Source organism: Acanthochromis polyacanthus, chromosome 8 (assembly GCF_021347895.1).
Source record: "Acanthochromis polyacanthus isolate Apoly-LR-REF ecotype Palm Island chromosome 8, KAUST_Apoly_ChrSc, whole genome shotgun sequence".
Taxonomy (NCBI): Eukaryota; Metazoa; Chordata; class Actinopteri; family Pomacentridae; genus Acanthochromis; species Acanthochromis polyacanthus.
The window spans coordinates 13,315,926-13,332,757 of NC_067120.1; the positions used below are offsets into that span (position 1 = coordinate 13,315,926).

The window sequence follows — 16,832 nt, forward strand, 5'->3', positions numbered from 1 at the left end:
ATGATCTCTTATGCATGTTCTGGGTCTACCCTGATGTCTAATATCAGCTGAACATGTCAGAAAAACCTCCAATTGAATTCACCCAGGAGGCTTCCTGATCAGGTCTTTCCTCATCTCTCAGCCACAATATGAAGGAATCTCACTTAGGCTAAGTAACCAGGGCCTCCTCCTGGTGCTTTTGGCCCAGATATAGCAAAGACCTGCTGTCCTGTGGGACCAACATGCACTGCCCCAAGAATCACAGACTGTTTTACAGAAAATACTATAAAAAATTAAGATTACAAGTATTGCAGGTATTTTATTTTTGAACAATCCAAGAGAGCATAAATTGATTTTATAGTAGCTTTGACCATTTTCCACATAATCTTTTGATTTCTTTCCTTTGTGATGATTGTGTATCGTGAAACTTGTTTCCAAATACACCGTAACCATCTTCATCACGCCATATCATTTCAGATATGCAGCAAGCAGTAAGTTACGTATATGTGTAAGTATACATATTAGTCCTAACTTATGGGTCATTCGAATGCCCCACATCTGACCATCTTCAGTTTGACAAGATTTATTTTACAGTGTTGAATATTGATTGAGTTGACCGCGTGTAAAATCTAGGGTCATACATAAACTAGTTTAGAGTTAAATATTTTTAAAGAGGAGTGGGGTCATGTTATGGGAGGTTATGATAGAAAGATTTAAGGCAAATCTGAGACAGTGAAGCAGAAACTTCTAAAAAAAATGAATTTAACACCTTTCATGTTTCAGTTTTTTTCATATTTGAACTCCCACATAATCAGAGACTATTTGATCTACCTGTAAAGTATGTTAGACTCCAAATAAATGGCACAATGACAAAAAAGAGTGAAATAGTTCCTGAGATAACTTAGCCTCAAATTTCAGTGTGTGAAAAAAACATTGAAAGTGTCTGAAGTGGGCAGTTTAAAAAAAAAAGACATATTCTAAAATTTCATCAACCAATTTAAATACGCATAGTAAAAGTTTTAAGGAAATCAGAGATGATTTGAGATGGAATATTCCTTCATGTTCAACCAAATGTAAAACTTACCACGAGTCTTTGCTCTGTAGCTCTGTTCCAGGCTGATATAGACTTGCATGAGAGGCACATGCTGGATCTGAATCTGTAACCCGAAACTGGTCTGAAGCACGATGTGAAAGGATGAGGCATGGAATATATTGATGTCTCCTTTGAATAAAGAGAATTGACAAATTAGTAAGTTTATCTTCTGTTCTCACAGCCTAAATGAAAGCTCACAGTAGTATATTTCATTCAGTTTCCATTTGTTGGTCATACCTGTGTGGTACGGCAAACTGATGGTCTGCATGTTCTGCTTTACTGTGCCATCAGAAGTGAAGGTTAATACCTGAATAAAACAGTATCAATCATTAGTGTTGTGTTTCCAGAAATAGCGTGAATTAATATCATGACTTCATTATTTAACTTACATTGTTTTTGTCATTGTTTAGCAGGATTTTAACGTTCTTCAGACAAGTGTCAAACTCCTGGTTTGCACAAGGCACCAGCTGGACCAGGATGGTAAACTTTGGGCTTGTAGCATCCTGAAATATACATAGTGTGAATACAATAAATGAAAAATAAAGTACTTACTTCATCGTTTGATTGTGTATTGTCTGCCATTGAACTGGACTAAGCTACAGCTCGCTCACTTTGCTTTCCACTTTGGCCAGAGTGTAGTAACACTCTCCATGGAAGGTGTAAGTTTTCCCATCAAAGGTAGTTACATGTGAACCCTCTTCAACAGCACACGTAGCAGGAGTTTGAAGACTCTCACAAGCCCATCGGCCCTCAAGGCATGTACTGAAAAACCCAAATGATTTTTGATGAAAAACCACCCCACTACAAATAATACATTCTGCCTACATTATAATGATAGTAACAATAATATAATTTATTTGTATAGCACCCTTGAGAAGAACATTCACAAAGTGCTTTGACAGGTAGAATATAGTGATAAAAGAGAAATAAAAGAGAGGAGCCTATCTCAGCTGATTCGGGCGAAGGCAGGGGACACCCTGGACAGGTCTGATTTCAGATTTGGAGTTGTTTAATTGTAATTAGTTTTGTGCTATCCAACAGTTCATAACATCGTTATAACAGTTAAAAACAGATGCTGGGCTTTCAGTAGGTCGCAGCGGGAGGTATATATGTTGTCTGTGTAGCAATGAAAAGAAACATTGTGACACGTGATAATTTGACCGAGCAGGAGCATATAAATAGAGAATAAAACTGGGCCTAAAACTGAACCTTGCTGTACACCACAAGCAATAGGATCTGAGGAGGAGTGGTCACCGAAAAGATTCTGTTTGAAAGATAAGAATAAAATCAGTCAATTGCAGCATCTCTGACACCAACCCAGGATCTAAGACAGTCGATTAAAATGGTGTGGTCTACTGTGTCAAAGGCTGCACTTCAGTCTAAAAGAATTAAAATTGCGCTCTCTCCTCTGTTAGCAGCTAGAAGTGGGCAGGAGGGCAGTTTCTGTGCTGTGAAGAGCTTTAAAACCTGATCGAAATTTTTCAAAGATGTCATTATGACACATAAATGATAAAAGCTGGGTAGAAACTACTTTTTCTAAAACTTTGGATAAAAATGGAAGTTTGGAGATAATAAAACAGTGGACAATATAAAACATTCGACCTACCATTTCTCTCGGTCCTGTTGGCAAATCTCTCCAGAGTTATAGACTTTGCCGTGCTTGCACTGACATTCAGACTGAGCAATGCATCCCCTCATGGAAATATCATCAAACACAGTTCCTGAAGTGGACAGTTCATGTGAAGGTAATTATGAGTGAAACTATGATGAGTGTTTTATGTAAACAGGCACTCAGATGTGAAGATCACTAACCAGGAGGACAGAAGCAGCCGTCCATTTTGTGGTCCTCACACAGTGAACTTGTGTCTTGATGTGTGCAGGTATCCATGCAAGGAGAACCGCTCTCTTCATAAACCATGTTGAACGGGCACTGTTTAGCTGTGAAGATACGTGGTACAACTCAACCTTTTATTGTAAATGAGGCAATTTCTGTGCTTTAATTCTCTCTCCATCCCATAATGTCTAAATCACAAAGATGATAATCCAACAGATGGAGAACAGGAAACATTACCACAGAACTGAGGCGTCCTCCAGCTGGGAGGTTCTCCTCCTGCATGGGAACACTGTCGGGAGAACTCAGAAAGTGTGTTGCAGACACAGAAGTCTTCTGAGCTGTTGGTGCAGCCACACATGTCCTGCACACAGGCCTGGATGTACGATGCAGGGTTGATCAGTGTAGTGCAGGAGCTCCAGGACTCTGAACGCAGCATCTCCTCACAGATGGTTTTCTGAAAAGGACAAAAGTGTCGGGTAGCAGACATGACAGAGGTGACTCTGCTGTACTACATATCATTACATCTATATTAGTTAATTGGATACTGAACTCACAAACTTTTTGCATGACTCAGACACAGACTCCAGCGATTCATCCTCCTCTTCATAGGGGTCCTCACAATCTTCATTTGAACGATGGACTCTGTGTTTGTTGCCAAACTCAATGGGGCTGATTTTGCGACCTGCATATGATTACATTTTTTCACACTTTCAGACATGTACATTTGCTTTTGATCGACTTGTTTTAAATGTACTACACAAATAAAAGTGACTTGACAAGCCAAATGTAGCAGATTACGTGAATAAATACAGAATGAATTAGCAGATATACCATTATGAACGAACTCATCGTAGACTGAAACACCATTGAAGTCTCCACAAAGTCCACAAGTAAGATTAGCATATTCATGATCAAGTTCCACCTAAAATGGACAGAAAGTAATATAATAACACCATGTACACTTAAAGAATGCAAAAAGCAAATACAACACATAATGAATGTATTCTAAAGTAAAATGAGTATTCGGGTGGTTTTGATAATTATTATATTGTTTCTTCTGCAAAGTTTTTTGTCCAAAGAATCCTTTGGAATTAATTTAAATATCATCCACATGAATAAATACATAAATATGACAGCATCTGTATGTGTGTTCCAATCGCACATTCAGGAAACACACAATATGAAGCAGTCTGAATGATCATAATACAGTTTTTACCATGACTGCATCGTCACCGTTCCACATGACAGTGATGCCAACTTTGGACTGGAGCTTGATGTAAACTGCATTTTTCTCCACTTGCACTCCTGCCTTGTAATATGGCAAATTGATACTAGAAAGAAAGAGAAGATGTTTTTAATTATAAAACACAAATATCTGTTACTTTCACAGGCTATATGTTGTTTTTTCACTTACGGCACGTCATTTTCTGTGATCGAAGCCTTACTGAGGTGGAACGACAGGTCATTGATGGTGACCACCACGTAACTGATTGTAAGGTTTCCATCGTTTTCTGTCCTCTTCATGTGCACAGAGAACTCCTGGTAGGACTCGTGGCAGTCGGAGACCAGGTTGTACTCACACATACCAGGAAACTGGTACACATCACCATCAAATGTCTTGAAGTGCTCTCTGCCCCAGGTGCTGCAGATGCTGCTGACATGGTTGTGGACTGGAAAACATTTATACAGATGCAAGTTTAAGTCACTAAAAAACTCATACTGAGACAGTATCTTTCATTCTCTTGTATTAATTAAGCAGCCAAATTTATTTACACCATTAAAGTTTAGAGAAAAAATTTCACAACACCCTAAACAGTCGGAGTCTCACCCAGTCTGGCTTGGACTTCGATGACACTGGTGATGGACAAAGCCAGGAAACACAACCACACAGATCTCCACCTCATCGTTGCCACTGTGGGCTTCCCGTCACCAAAGCAGGTAATAGTGACACCCAGCTTGACGGCCCTTTATATTGAGATTGCACACCTTTGTTCACACCCCTCTGTTCTGAGTGGGACCTGAGGTTTTATTGCCAAGACATGGCAAACATGGATGTCTGACGCCTTTCTCAAGTCCCATATAAGTGACTCTTACATCCTCCTTATGTCGTTATTGAACAAATAACAATTTGGCAGTACAATTAAGAATCTTTATTTCTAGAAGAATGGAAAGCAATAAAAACTATTATGTGGGGTTGTCCATATTAAACTCACTCTTTGATAAAGACAGAGAAATTTCTAACAAGTCATTGTCACAGGGATAAACAGGATAGACAGGTATAGCTTGTATCACCAATACATGATAATGATGCACAATACAATAATAATAAATAACAAAACTATTTCTTGTAAAGATTGAGGCCCTGACAATGATTCCAATGTCACAGTTACAGAACTGCAATGAAAGCAAAGATCTCATGAGAGAGAATGACTTTAATACCAACCAACAGTGACCTCAAACCTGCGTGATCCAAAGCATTACTTTAAACAAAGCCTGGATCCCCTTGTCTGTCATCTGCTTTACTTTTTTCACAAGAAAGTGGCTCTTTGACAAACATCATACCATCCGTGTTTCCACAAAGGATCCATCCAAATTACATTCATGTTTGACAACACGACTATCCAACACTGTAAAGTCATAATATTCTGTTTATTAGTACAAGTTTTGCAAAATTATTTGAATTTTTTGGCAGTGTACGCTGGTCCTTTAATACCTACTTGTGGGGAATCAATAAGCAGGTCTGTGATTTTCAGTGCTGAAAGAAGTTTAAAACACAACCTAAGGAATTTAAGGTAAAAACATAATCAGTCTGAATGTGTTATTTCATTTTTTTTTGTAGCTTTAGGGGGGGTTATTTTTAATTAATCTGACCATTTAATATTCAGAAGAAACTCAGCAAACATTGAAGCTGGTTTAAACATGGTCCATTAAAAAAAGTCTGATGTTAGCGTTATTAGCATTAGTCTGTCTACGTTTTTTTTTTTTTTTTTACTAACCCATTGAAGCTAATTGAACACTCGAAGTGCTGTGGAGCTACTTTAAGTTTTTTAACAAAAAAACAAGGATGCTAACAGGACAGTTTCAAATTATTTAAAAGAAGATATGAAAAAGGAACTGCCCTAAACAGGCACTAAGATTATAAACAAGACAGCCAGCAAGAATTTATACAAAACTTTTCATGTTAACTTCTAATAACTGCCGAATAAAAAAGTCATCATAAACTAATCATTCATACTGTTTTTACTTTTTGAGTGTCAGTTAGATGCTACACCATAAACTGGTGAAGTTTGCAGCATCGTGCACTAATACAGCAATAATGTAAAAATATAGAAAAGATATTGTGGTTAATAAAAATATACAGTCAATAATACAGTCGATATTCTATAAAATATATTATATAACAGTTAAATTCACAAATAGGACAGAAGATAATCAGAGAATGAATTCAATAACGATTTCCAGAAGTGCTGTCAAATTTTTAAAAAAAGCTAATGCAATTAAAACAATGCGTATTATAAGCTCGGTGTAAATAAAAGCCTCGATTTTTAACTGGAAAAATAAACCATGGGGATGAAGGAGGACAATATTAATAACTCTAGAATCCACAGAATATATTTAGTATAGAGGGCACAGTCTTTGTGTTTATTTAAACATTAAACTGAGGTAGCTGTCCACTCAACAGAAATGAACTGAATGAAGACTTTGGTCTGACAAATGTTTATGCATATTTTCTATACATCTTCTAACAAGATATTAAGATTGTAACTTTGAATTTATTTGTTGTGCGTTTATGTCTTGCAGTTTCTGGCATTTCAACGTGCTTTTATTTGAGAGTGTATAACACATAGTAAAGGTGAGACTTGTTGCAGTTCTCAGTTGATACTTAGCCCTTAGATTGCCATCATCATTATTATAATTATTATTAGTTTGTGGTTGTCGGGGTAAAATTATGTTTCAGGGATTTGTGAAACATCAAAAACAAAGCTAAAACCTTACTCAAAGAAAACCAGAACACCTTTAATCAATACTGACACCCATACTCAAAATATATCATAAAATGATACAGCCTAAAGTTAATATTTGATTAATGTGTTCAGAACATATGGTGCATTATCTAAATTGCATCTGGATCATGAATAACACAGGATGTACAAATGAACTGACTGTGCTACATCCTTGATGAGCGTCATCCTCTGGCTGCAGTGTCACGTTAACATGCAAGAGAGAAACTTTCTGACTCATGACAGCTGGTTTGTGTTTTGCCAACAGTGACCTTGTATTTAACCTCCAGTTTAACACCTGAAACTCTTAACAACTGCAGTGTCACAGCAGTTACACAACTTCAGAGGCTGTTGACACCTCGAGCTGGTGGAGTGATTCTTTGATATCCCGCTCCACACATTTAGCATCATAAGTATTTTTACTGTCTGTGGTTATATCTTTTGAACAAATATGAGGTTATTTCGCACGTTCTCACACAGTTATCCAGTCAAAACTCCTCCAAGTGCAAACAGGGCTTTCTACCACTCCCTCAGCAGGACAGCTGCATGATGAGGAGACTCTGTAGTTCTTCCTGTCTGAGACTGTATACTGTGTTGATCCAGGGAGGATAGTGCACTCACCAAATTATCTCTAGCACTTTTGATTAGAGGCGGAACTTTTCAGAATTTGCAATCCTTGTTAACATATTGCTATTTAACATCCAGCACATGTATTCATTTCCCATAAAACAGATTGTGTGTCACTGTACAACACAGACTTTAATTAACACAAACAGCCCAGACAAATGGACATAAATTTGCTGCAGTGTTTTTTCTACATTAATTTAAATTTTGAAGCATTTTTTTTACACTATAAATAATTACACTTTTTATATTGCCTGTAAAGTGCAATTAATATTCAAGAACTGAGTTTAAAAAGAAGACAGCTTAAATTAGGGCACAGTTTTAACAGTATTTCATAAGTTTTTCCATAGGTCCATTTTTGGGAGGGTCAAAATTAAATTAAATTTAGGTTAAATTTAATTTTAAAAAGTCTAATAAATGAGTAATATTAGCTCACAGTTATTTTTCAGGTTAAACTTTAACACAAAACACACAATCAGGATATGATGCATTGTTCTTGATTTCAGCCCATTCTCTCTTGAACTGTTATTCCACATGCGCACTACAGAGGGCGATATTCAGTTTAACAGGCGACTGCGCAGCGTGTTTACTCGTTCCGCACATGCGCAGACGGGTCCTCCTGCTAAATGGAGGTTGTTTGAAATATTCCTGTGCCCTGGTTGAAAAGTTTAAACTACCCCATGACATTGCAGCGGATATTTACCAAGTAGTTACGGTCGTCCAGAGCGGTCGCTATGGGTGAGTACTGAACGAGTTAATGTGTGAGAGCTCACATTAGTTAGCAAACCGACCTTAACAACGATGTACCGCTGCTAGCTTAACTGTTGAACGTTAGATGTACATACTGCTACACTGTTTAGACTCATAGACGCACACACATGTATATATTTGTATAGTAATGCTGCTCTGTCGGTGTCATTGTTAACCGAGGTTGTGTGTCAAAATATCCGAGCCCTTTCAGTTTATAGAAAGCCGAGCTCATTGTTGTAAATATTAAATTAAGACGTGCTAAAGCGGGTCACTTTTTTCACATACATCCAGTTACTACAGTAGAGCTACACCTTAAGTAGCTTTTTGTTTGTGATATTAAGGTGGACCTAAAGCCATCACGTAAATGGAGTAGACAGAACATTATATTACTTCCTATGCAATTTAACAGTGAACCTGAACGTTATAACCCACATGAAGATAAGAGTTATAGCAGGGCAAATCTATTTTTCCATATTAGTTTAGGCTTTGTGTAATAAACTGGCAACTGAATACAAATCCTGACACTCTACATTCTCTGGGAACAATCTGAAGCTACACAAGTGACAAAAGACTAACCAGGATGCCTGCTTTTAAGTTGAGCCTTGTAATTGCCGTGCAAAATTAATAGAAAATTTGAGACACTGTGCTCCAGGCAACGTAAAGTCATTCCATTTGCTTTCTATGCTTCACCCATGTTCCATATTAATATCACAGGGAGTGGAAAGTGAGATTCACGTACCTTAATAGGAACATGTGTCCCTGGAAATATTGATTTAATAGTAAATTGGATGACCGACCCTTTAAATAGGAGAAGAGATGCAGGCTTTTTGTAATGCTTTGGATAGAGTCAGTCAGAGAGTGTTCAGAACCTCAAACTATAGAGCGTCAGGGAACAGTGGTCTATTATATAAAATCACTATAAAAATGAAAAATACTATTCCAAAAAATCCTGAGCTTAGGGCAGGCCCAAAAGAGGCGGCCAAGCGTCCCATTGGCACACTTACATCTATACAGTGGGAAATATGCTATTCAGTTTGGTCTTAGAAAAGTGAAGGCGATGAATGACTTTAAACTGCATGAGTTGAAGTCAGGCATTGATGGAGCAATTCTTCACCCTGCCTAATAAGCAACTCACCACAGCTCAACTGACATGTCCTCGCCAATGTCATTAATTCAAGCTTGTTTAATACAAGAGGAGGGGGCTTCAGGACGAAACAGATCAACAAAATGGGAAATCAAATGTTTTGCAGTAGGGAATCTAGTCACAAGTACATAGAAGTTGTGTTGACTGAGCATAGACTCAAATTGATGAAACGACTGTCTGACAAAGTCTATAATTTGGAAATATCAGAATAAAGGACTAGAGGGGAGATCAAGTCTGGCTTGTAATTGTGTAAATGATGTCAAGTGATTATTACACTCAACAAAAATATAAACGCAACACTTTTGTTTTTGCTCCCATTTTTTATGAGATGAACTCAAAGATCTAAAACTTTTTCCACATACACAATATCACCATTTCTCTCAAATATTGTTGACAAATCTGTCTAAATCTGTGATAGTGAGAGCTTCTCCTTTGCTGAGATAATCCATCCCACCTCACAGGTGTGCCATATCAAGATGCTGATTAGACACCATGATTAGTGCACAGGTGTGCCTTAGACTGCCCACAATAAAAGGTTAAGTAAGTGTTGTGTTTATATTTTTGTTGAGTGTAGTATAAAGATCTGCAATAATGGACAAACCCCTGTCCGTCCAGCATGTAAACACTCTGTCCAGCAAGCCAGGTTTGAAACCCAGATTCCGACATATTGGAGCATAGATGGAAAGATCCTTGAGACCCAGCACACCCCTAATGTGTGTGTCTGTTTTTACTAATAACCTCTGTCACATTACAGTCATATTGCCTGACTTTAACGTATACTACTGTGTGTTGCTCCAGACAGTGGTACTGATGGTGCTGAGCAAGTGGAACAAGAAAGATCTCCATCTTCAGCTGGTTCATGTTCTCCTGTAATGGACCGTAACCCGTCACCACCCCCTGACACAGCTGATGGAGCAGACGATGAAGATGTGGATGCCATTGGAGACACCGTTTACAGCAAACACTGGCTTTTCAGCACCCTGACTCGTCTCATCCACGTATGTTGTTATTGTTTATGTCAGATTTGAGGTACTTAAGCTGTGAGTTCTGTGGAAAAGAGCTGCTTGGTGTAATTTGAGCTCTTTGGCAAAGCTTGACAGTTTTGCCAAAGCTGTTTCAAACACAGGTGTAGCATAAATCAGGCAGCGAAAACACAACTGTCTTCTTTGACCAGACAATTTTGAATCCACAAGTTCAGCGAGCTTGAATATTCATCCTTCAGTTGCAGTTGGGGCTTAGTTGATGGAGGCTTTCATGCTGTAGTAGTATACATTGTCCACTCTGCTCCACACTGTGACTAATAACATTTCGTAACGTCTGTAAAATTCTTGTCTTGCAGATGGTCACCGAGCATTCAGAGGAAAACTCTGACGGTCAGATGCAGCTCTCTGACAATGATGAGGAAGATCTATGTAGAGTTTGGGATATGGCAATGGATAAGGTAGCATTTCTGTCCTGTGTCCCACATGTGATGTTCCTCATTGTTTGATTAGATCTGTTTTTATTGTTCAAAGATAGGTAGAACAAAATGAAAAGAGAAATGCATGCGTTTACTATTTATAACCACCTGTTTGTAGGATGTCGCTGGTTTTCTGCAGGAATTCAAAGCTACAGATATCCTTCTTGGAGTAATAGCTAAATCTCGTTGTCCACGTCTCACAGTGAGTGAAATCTTTGTCAGTTCATGGATTCTGTGCTTGAATTTTATCCTGTAGGTTGTATTTATTTTCTGATGCAATATTTGTGAGCTTTTCTTCTTCTTCTCTAGGAAATTAGTGTAGGAATCCTTGGCAACATTGCTTGTTTTCCTGAAACTTGTGTGACTCTCAGCCAAAATGAAGACTTAGGGTGAGTAAAAGTCACCATCTGTAACTGTTGTTTAATAGATGTTGTACACTTCGCTGATTTATCTTGACCAATGTAACTCCCTGTTTGTCCACAGAGCTGTGCTGTTGCTTCTTCTTGGAGATCGAGATCCTCCGACTCTCCTGGAGACAAGCAGGTGATTTTTGCATTTTCTGCAGATGTGTGAAACAGAGAAGCATAGAAAAATATTCATCTTTCCTGATGATGTTTGCAGATTGCTGCTGACCTGCGTGTCCCAGAAAGACGTCTGTTCCTTGTGGCTTCAGCGAATACGACAGCAGACTTCTGTGTGCTCCAGCCTCTGTTTCATCATGTGCAGTTCTACCAACAGTACTTTACTTTTACTCATTTCTTTCCCACAATAAGCCAAGAATAAGCTGATTATGTTTGTAAAAAATGACTGTTTGACATGCCAAGATGGCTTACATAACTCAAAGTCCCTATGCTGCTTATCTGAACTATTTACACAACACTGAAAACTGTTATTGTGTGTAAATACTTGACGTGCTTGACAGCGGACCTGCTTGAGAAGGTTGGAGAGCTGGTTGACAAACTGTTTGACCTCGATGAAGAGCTGATGAAGAGCTGGATCGCAGCTCCGCCAGGTGAAGAGAAGGGGGATGATGATGAAAGCAGTTTGGATGTGACGTCGTGTCTTCTTGAGGCAGCCAAGCAGCTGAGGTGGGAATCTGAAATTGAAAGAGAGAGAATGTTATAAAGTTTGTAACAGTTTCAAGATTATTACGGCCATTAATAGCAAACCTGTTGGTTACTGTCAGGCTGAACAGTATTGACAGTGTAAACATTTTATCACAGAACAGAGAATCCAAATGGCGTAGAGGTTTACCTTCACATCCTCCAACTCCTTACTACTATAGATGAGGGCATTCAGGTATTTGGTGAGTCCAATCATTCTAGTTTCAGTTGTTGGCGTAACATTGCAGTAGTTAAAGGTTTTTACTGCAGCTGTGGACAGATGTGAGCTCTTAAATAAGATGTTGTTAAATTGTTTCTTCTAGCTGCCTCTGATGGACCTGGCAAAGCGGTATGGGACTTTGTGTGTGACGTAGTGTGTGAGGACCTCTGCCAGCCAAATGATCTTCCAGTTGTCCTGCATGAACAGAAGAGTATTCTAGTTCAGGCATTTGCAGTGCTGCAGGCTCTTTATAGATGCCAGGATCAGTGGAGCAGCACAAGTGACGCTAGTAAGTTTTCTTGGGTCACCACTTTTACCACAGAGATGATGTCAACACTGAATTTATTTTGTTTTTATGAACTATTGATCCCCCAGCAGGGAGCTTCCAATCAGTAGTCCAACACTCTAACCTCTGAGCCACTGCTACCCCGTTTCCCTGATCATAATATCTACACAGCAAGTGATGTAAGCAGAGATAGTTACATTTAGTGGTCTGCTTGCATCACTTGGGTGTTACACGGTCAGGTGATCAACGTCACATTTTAAAGTGCTGCTGTTTGTCAGACATGGAAGCAGCTTAACTCATTGGACATGTGCGTACCGTCCAGTTGCATTATGAGTGAAGAATGAAAATAGAATACTTGAGACAATATCAGCTCACCCTACAGAATGACTGATGTTCATTTTGTGTCTTGTGTAAACACGTTTCTTTGTCATATGTCTAGGTCTGCCTCTGATTGGGAGCATCTTGCGGGTGTGTCAGTACCACAGTGAGTGCAAAGACGTGACAAACAAAGAGGACACAAAAGATGAACAGCTCCAGACTCTGGCAGAGATCACAGCTGAGTTTTTAGCGGACCTCTGCATTCACATTCCCACGGTAATATTTTGTAAGAACTACTCTGTTCACTTTTCACAGTTCATTTGAAGAGATTCCTTAATACAGCTGTTAAAGGATAACAATGAAGTGTGTTTTGTTTACTTTAGGACACGGTTGCAGATTTGGTAAAGAAAGGCTACCTGACAGAGAAGACTTGCCTCACAGCTGCAGCCAGTTTACTCCCCAAGTTTAAGACCTCAGTAAGTGGTATACTATTTTAAGTAAAACATTACACTCAGTAGTGGAGTAAATGAAATAAAAAATATCCTATTCTTTATAGGAGTTCAAGGAGCAAGGCTTTAATCCTCACCTACACTTAGTAAGCCACACACAAACACGTTTACCGGTACATATGATTGAACAGTGATTGTCAAAGAACATACAAATACCATATTGACTCAAATATAAAGCAGTATTAAAAGTGATTATTCTTTAGAAGTTAAACCAACAGGAATTCTCCTGACTCTCCCAAGAGATGCACCAGACACAGAATCATTTGTCAGGCCACTAATAATTTACAGTCTAACTGAATGTTATAATAAGGAGCTCAAACAGACACTGTAGAAAGGGTGGAGGCTCTTTTTTTTCTTCTTCAGATCGCTTTAAGAGTCAAGAATGTTGTGTATGTGAAAAGTAGACAATCACATACACAAAAATGGAAATATTTCATGTTTTCTTTTACGAAAAGGCCTTGAGAATGAGATCTTTATACATTATTAAACAAGCAATGCAGTGCAGCCACAGTCTGATGACAGTCTGAATGTACAATTGTGCTCATAAGTTTACATACCCTGGCCAAATTTGTGAAATATTGTCCTTTTATTTTTTAGCAAATATGTTTGTTAATGGAAACATTTTTCTTTCATTTAGGGCTGGTGTTCAGACAAAGATATTTATTGTCATGCAATTGTATTTGCTCTGATCATTCATGTTTTTGTTAAAGAATGGAGCACATTTGACAAATTCTGCCAGGGTATGTAAACTTATGAGCACAACTGTATGGAGTCCATAGAGATCATCCTGTTTGCTTCTAAATGCAGTGTTCACGATAAAATCCTGACAGTTTCCACTTCAAACATGTCCTCTGATAACAACCTGTACTTTCCCATTTATATTTTTCGGTGATTAGCTGGGAAAAAAGCTTATACAAAGCAAATGTATGAATATAGTTAAAGTTCTTTATCAGGCACACATAGCAGATTCTCAAATTTTGATTTTCAAATATTAGTGAAATAGAATACCTGTGTTTTTGTTGTTTTTTTTAAACATAATAACCATGTTTAAAATGTCATATAAGCTTTTCAAGATTTCAAGAAGAGACAGATGAATTTATTACCTGAAGATCATTATACCTTTAATTCTCTTTAAATTTCTTGTCATATATTTTAGAAATATATTGTTATTAAGTTATTTTCTTATTATTTAACTGTGAAGCACTTTGGTCACCCTTTGGGCTGTTGTAAAGGGCTACAGAAATAAACTTTGATTGATGGGAAGGAGGGCTGCACAGTGTCGTAGTGGTTAGCACTTTCGCCTTGCAGCAAGAAGATCCCCGGTTCAAATCCCAGCCTGGGCCTGGGATCTTTCTGCATGGAGTTTGCATGTTCTCCTGTGCATGCGTGGGTTTTCTCCCACAGTCCAAAAATATGCTGAGGTTAATTGATTATTCTAAATTGCCCGTAGGTGTGAATGTGAGTATGATTGTTTGTCTGTATATGTAGCCCTGCGACAGACTGGTGACCTGTCCAGGGTGTCCCCTGCCTTCGCCCGAGTCAGCTGGGATAGGCTCCAGCACCCCCCGCGACCCTAGTGAGGTTAAAACGGTGTATAGAGGATGGATGATGAGAAGGATAACTGTATATAAAACTGCTGCTTGTGAATCTAGTAGTACAGCAAGTGCTTGAAGATTTATTTTAGAGCTCATGTGTGATTAGGATGTGTGATGGACTGCTGCCACGCACCACCAGCTCCTGTGGAAAATAAACACCATGTTTCCACCCAACCCTTCTTCCCCTTGTGCAGTTTCAGCACCTGCAGCTCGTGTTGTCAGAGGCTGATCCCCAACTGGCAGATGTGCTGAGGACACGGTTTCCTTCCTGAGGTTCCCTGCAGATCACTGTTCAGCACTCATTCAAATTCTCATCACTGCTTTTTATAGCAGACGGTGTTTCCCTTGCAAAGGCCCTGTTTCAGCTCAGACTATTTGCATTTCCACTGGAAAGACACCGTCACTAATGGCACGTGTTTTCACATTGTGAGCTGCTGCCAACTAAACTTTGGAAAATGAAAGTAGTGCTTTTGTTTAAAATGTTCAATTGTTCTCAGAGTGCTATTTTTGCATTTAGTGATGACAGACTTTTATTAAAATGATTTGTGCTTGGAAACTCTTATTGTATTATTATTATCATGGCTGGATGTGCAATTCATAGTGAGGTGATTCACTCTTTCCCCAAAAAAGTTCTGTCGTCTTCACTATGGAAGCTTATTGCTGCTGCGCCAACAGAAGGAAAATTATCAATATCATGTTTTAATGTGAAAAGGTTGTTGTTATAACGAGGTGATTTTTACAATGCAACATGTTTTCACGTTTGCCAATATACTTTCATGTTTTTTTACATAAAAAGCACATTATAGCAATGACCTCTTTGTGTAATAATACTTTTTTCATCACAGCATAAAATGTCATAATGTATTTACTGAGATCTTTAGAACATTGAAATTCTCATGTTTGAATGAGAAAATGATATGCAGAAAATGGATAAACTAAGGAAGGTGGCCCATTTACAAAATTAATTCTACTTCATGCTTGGTTTGACATAAAAATTCTGCTGCTACGTCATGAATCCATGGAGCTTCCTGTCCCATAAGGGCATTTGTTTAAATATAAATCCCTACATTTTTTTAAATTAATTGAAAATGTCTACATTAGACAAAATTACATTGAGTCACCTTTTCAAACATATGAGTAATGGTGCTAATGCTGATGACCACATCAAGTGTTTACCAGAGGGTGACAGTCACTCGGTAAGGACAATAAAATTAGATGAAAGGCTTGAGCCTGGCAACAATGAACTCATTTGGTTTCCAAATGTGCCATTTCGCCCACTCATGGAGAAGAGCTGGGCAACCTGCGCATTTCCAGCAAGCTTACGAAGGCTCTCTGAATATAGCAGCTTTTTAATTAAAGCTCGGATTGATATGTAGAACACTCTTTCTTATGGAAATCCCGAGATGGTTCCGAGTGTATGCAAGACAGTCACCCTATGGGGAGAAAAGAAGCAACGTCTTTTAAAGTGTGCCATCTTTAGACACGTTTTGAGCCTTGACTAGACCCGTGATGCACATAGGTGACCGATGCCTTGATTTCCGAGTCATGTCTTGTTTGTGTTGTAAATAGCTACAATGCAATCATGCTTGGCCTTTCAAGGTTGCTTGTGGCCAGTGACTTGCACTTCGCCGGCTGCTCTGTCTTGAGGCCTCGCTCCCAGGTGCGTCATGTCACAGAGATCAGGGTGAAGCCCAGATGTTTCCTGCTGCCCTGCCAAACTTCATTGTCAGTCTGCCAGTCTTAACGGCAGCTTGATATGATCTGACTCCATGAACACAACACAGCAGGCTGTTCCCGGTGCATCATGCACATCACTGGCGCCGAGGCACGTCTGTCTGATGCTGATGCTGAGTGTCATTTATTCTTCTGTTTAACTCATCCTGCACAATTTTCTGTTCTTTTTAAATGACCTGACAT

General features: G+C 38.7%; 2 protein-coding genes across 2 annotated transcripts; one reads left to right on the forward strand and one right to left on the reverse strand.

Annotated features, from left to right (window-relative positions):
- Positions 1-1,247: 1,247 nt before the first annotated feature.
- LOC127530236 (mucin-2-like) lies at positions 1,248-7,096 on the reverse strand. Its single transcript, XM_051952081.1, is given in 13 exon segments — positions 1,248-1,379; positions 1,462-1,575; positions 1,684-1,834; positions 2,679-2,793; positions 2,885-3,010; positions 3,144-3,360; positions 3,461-3,588; positions 3,738-3,828; positions 4,123-4,237; positions 4,321-4,576; positions 4,735-4,783; positions 4,785-4,818; positions 7,071-7,096. Coding segments are annotated over 13 exon segments (1,554 nt in total).
- Positions 7,097-8,120: 1,024 nt separating this feature from the next.
- saal1 (serum amyloid A-like 1) lies at positions 8,121-15,727 on the forward strand. Its single transcript, XM_022192865.2, has 13 exons — positions 8,121-8,269; positions 10,224-10,423; positions 10,765-10,866; positions 11,003-11,086; positions 11,194-11,273; positions 11,368-11,427; positions 11,506-11,621; positions 11,807-11,972; positions 12,108-12,190; positions 12,311-12,496; positions 12,933-13,087; positions 13,195-13,287; positions 15,110-15,727. Exons 1-13 carry the CDS (start codon positions 8,266-8,268, stop codon positions 15,185-15,187), a joined length of 1,407 nt encoding a protein of 468 aa, XP_022048557.2. The 5' UTR covers positions 8,121-8,265; the 3' UTR covers positions 15,188-15,727.
- The last annotated feature ends 1,105 nt before the right edge of the window (positions 15,728-16,832 follow it).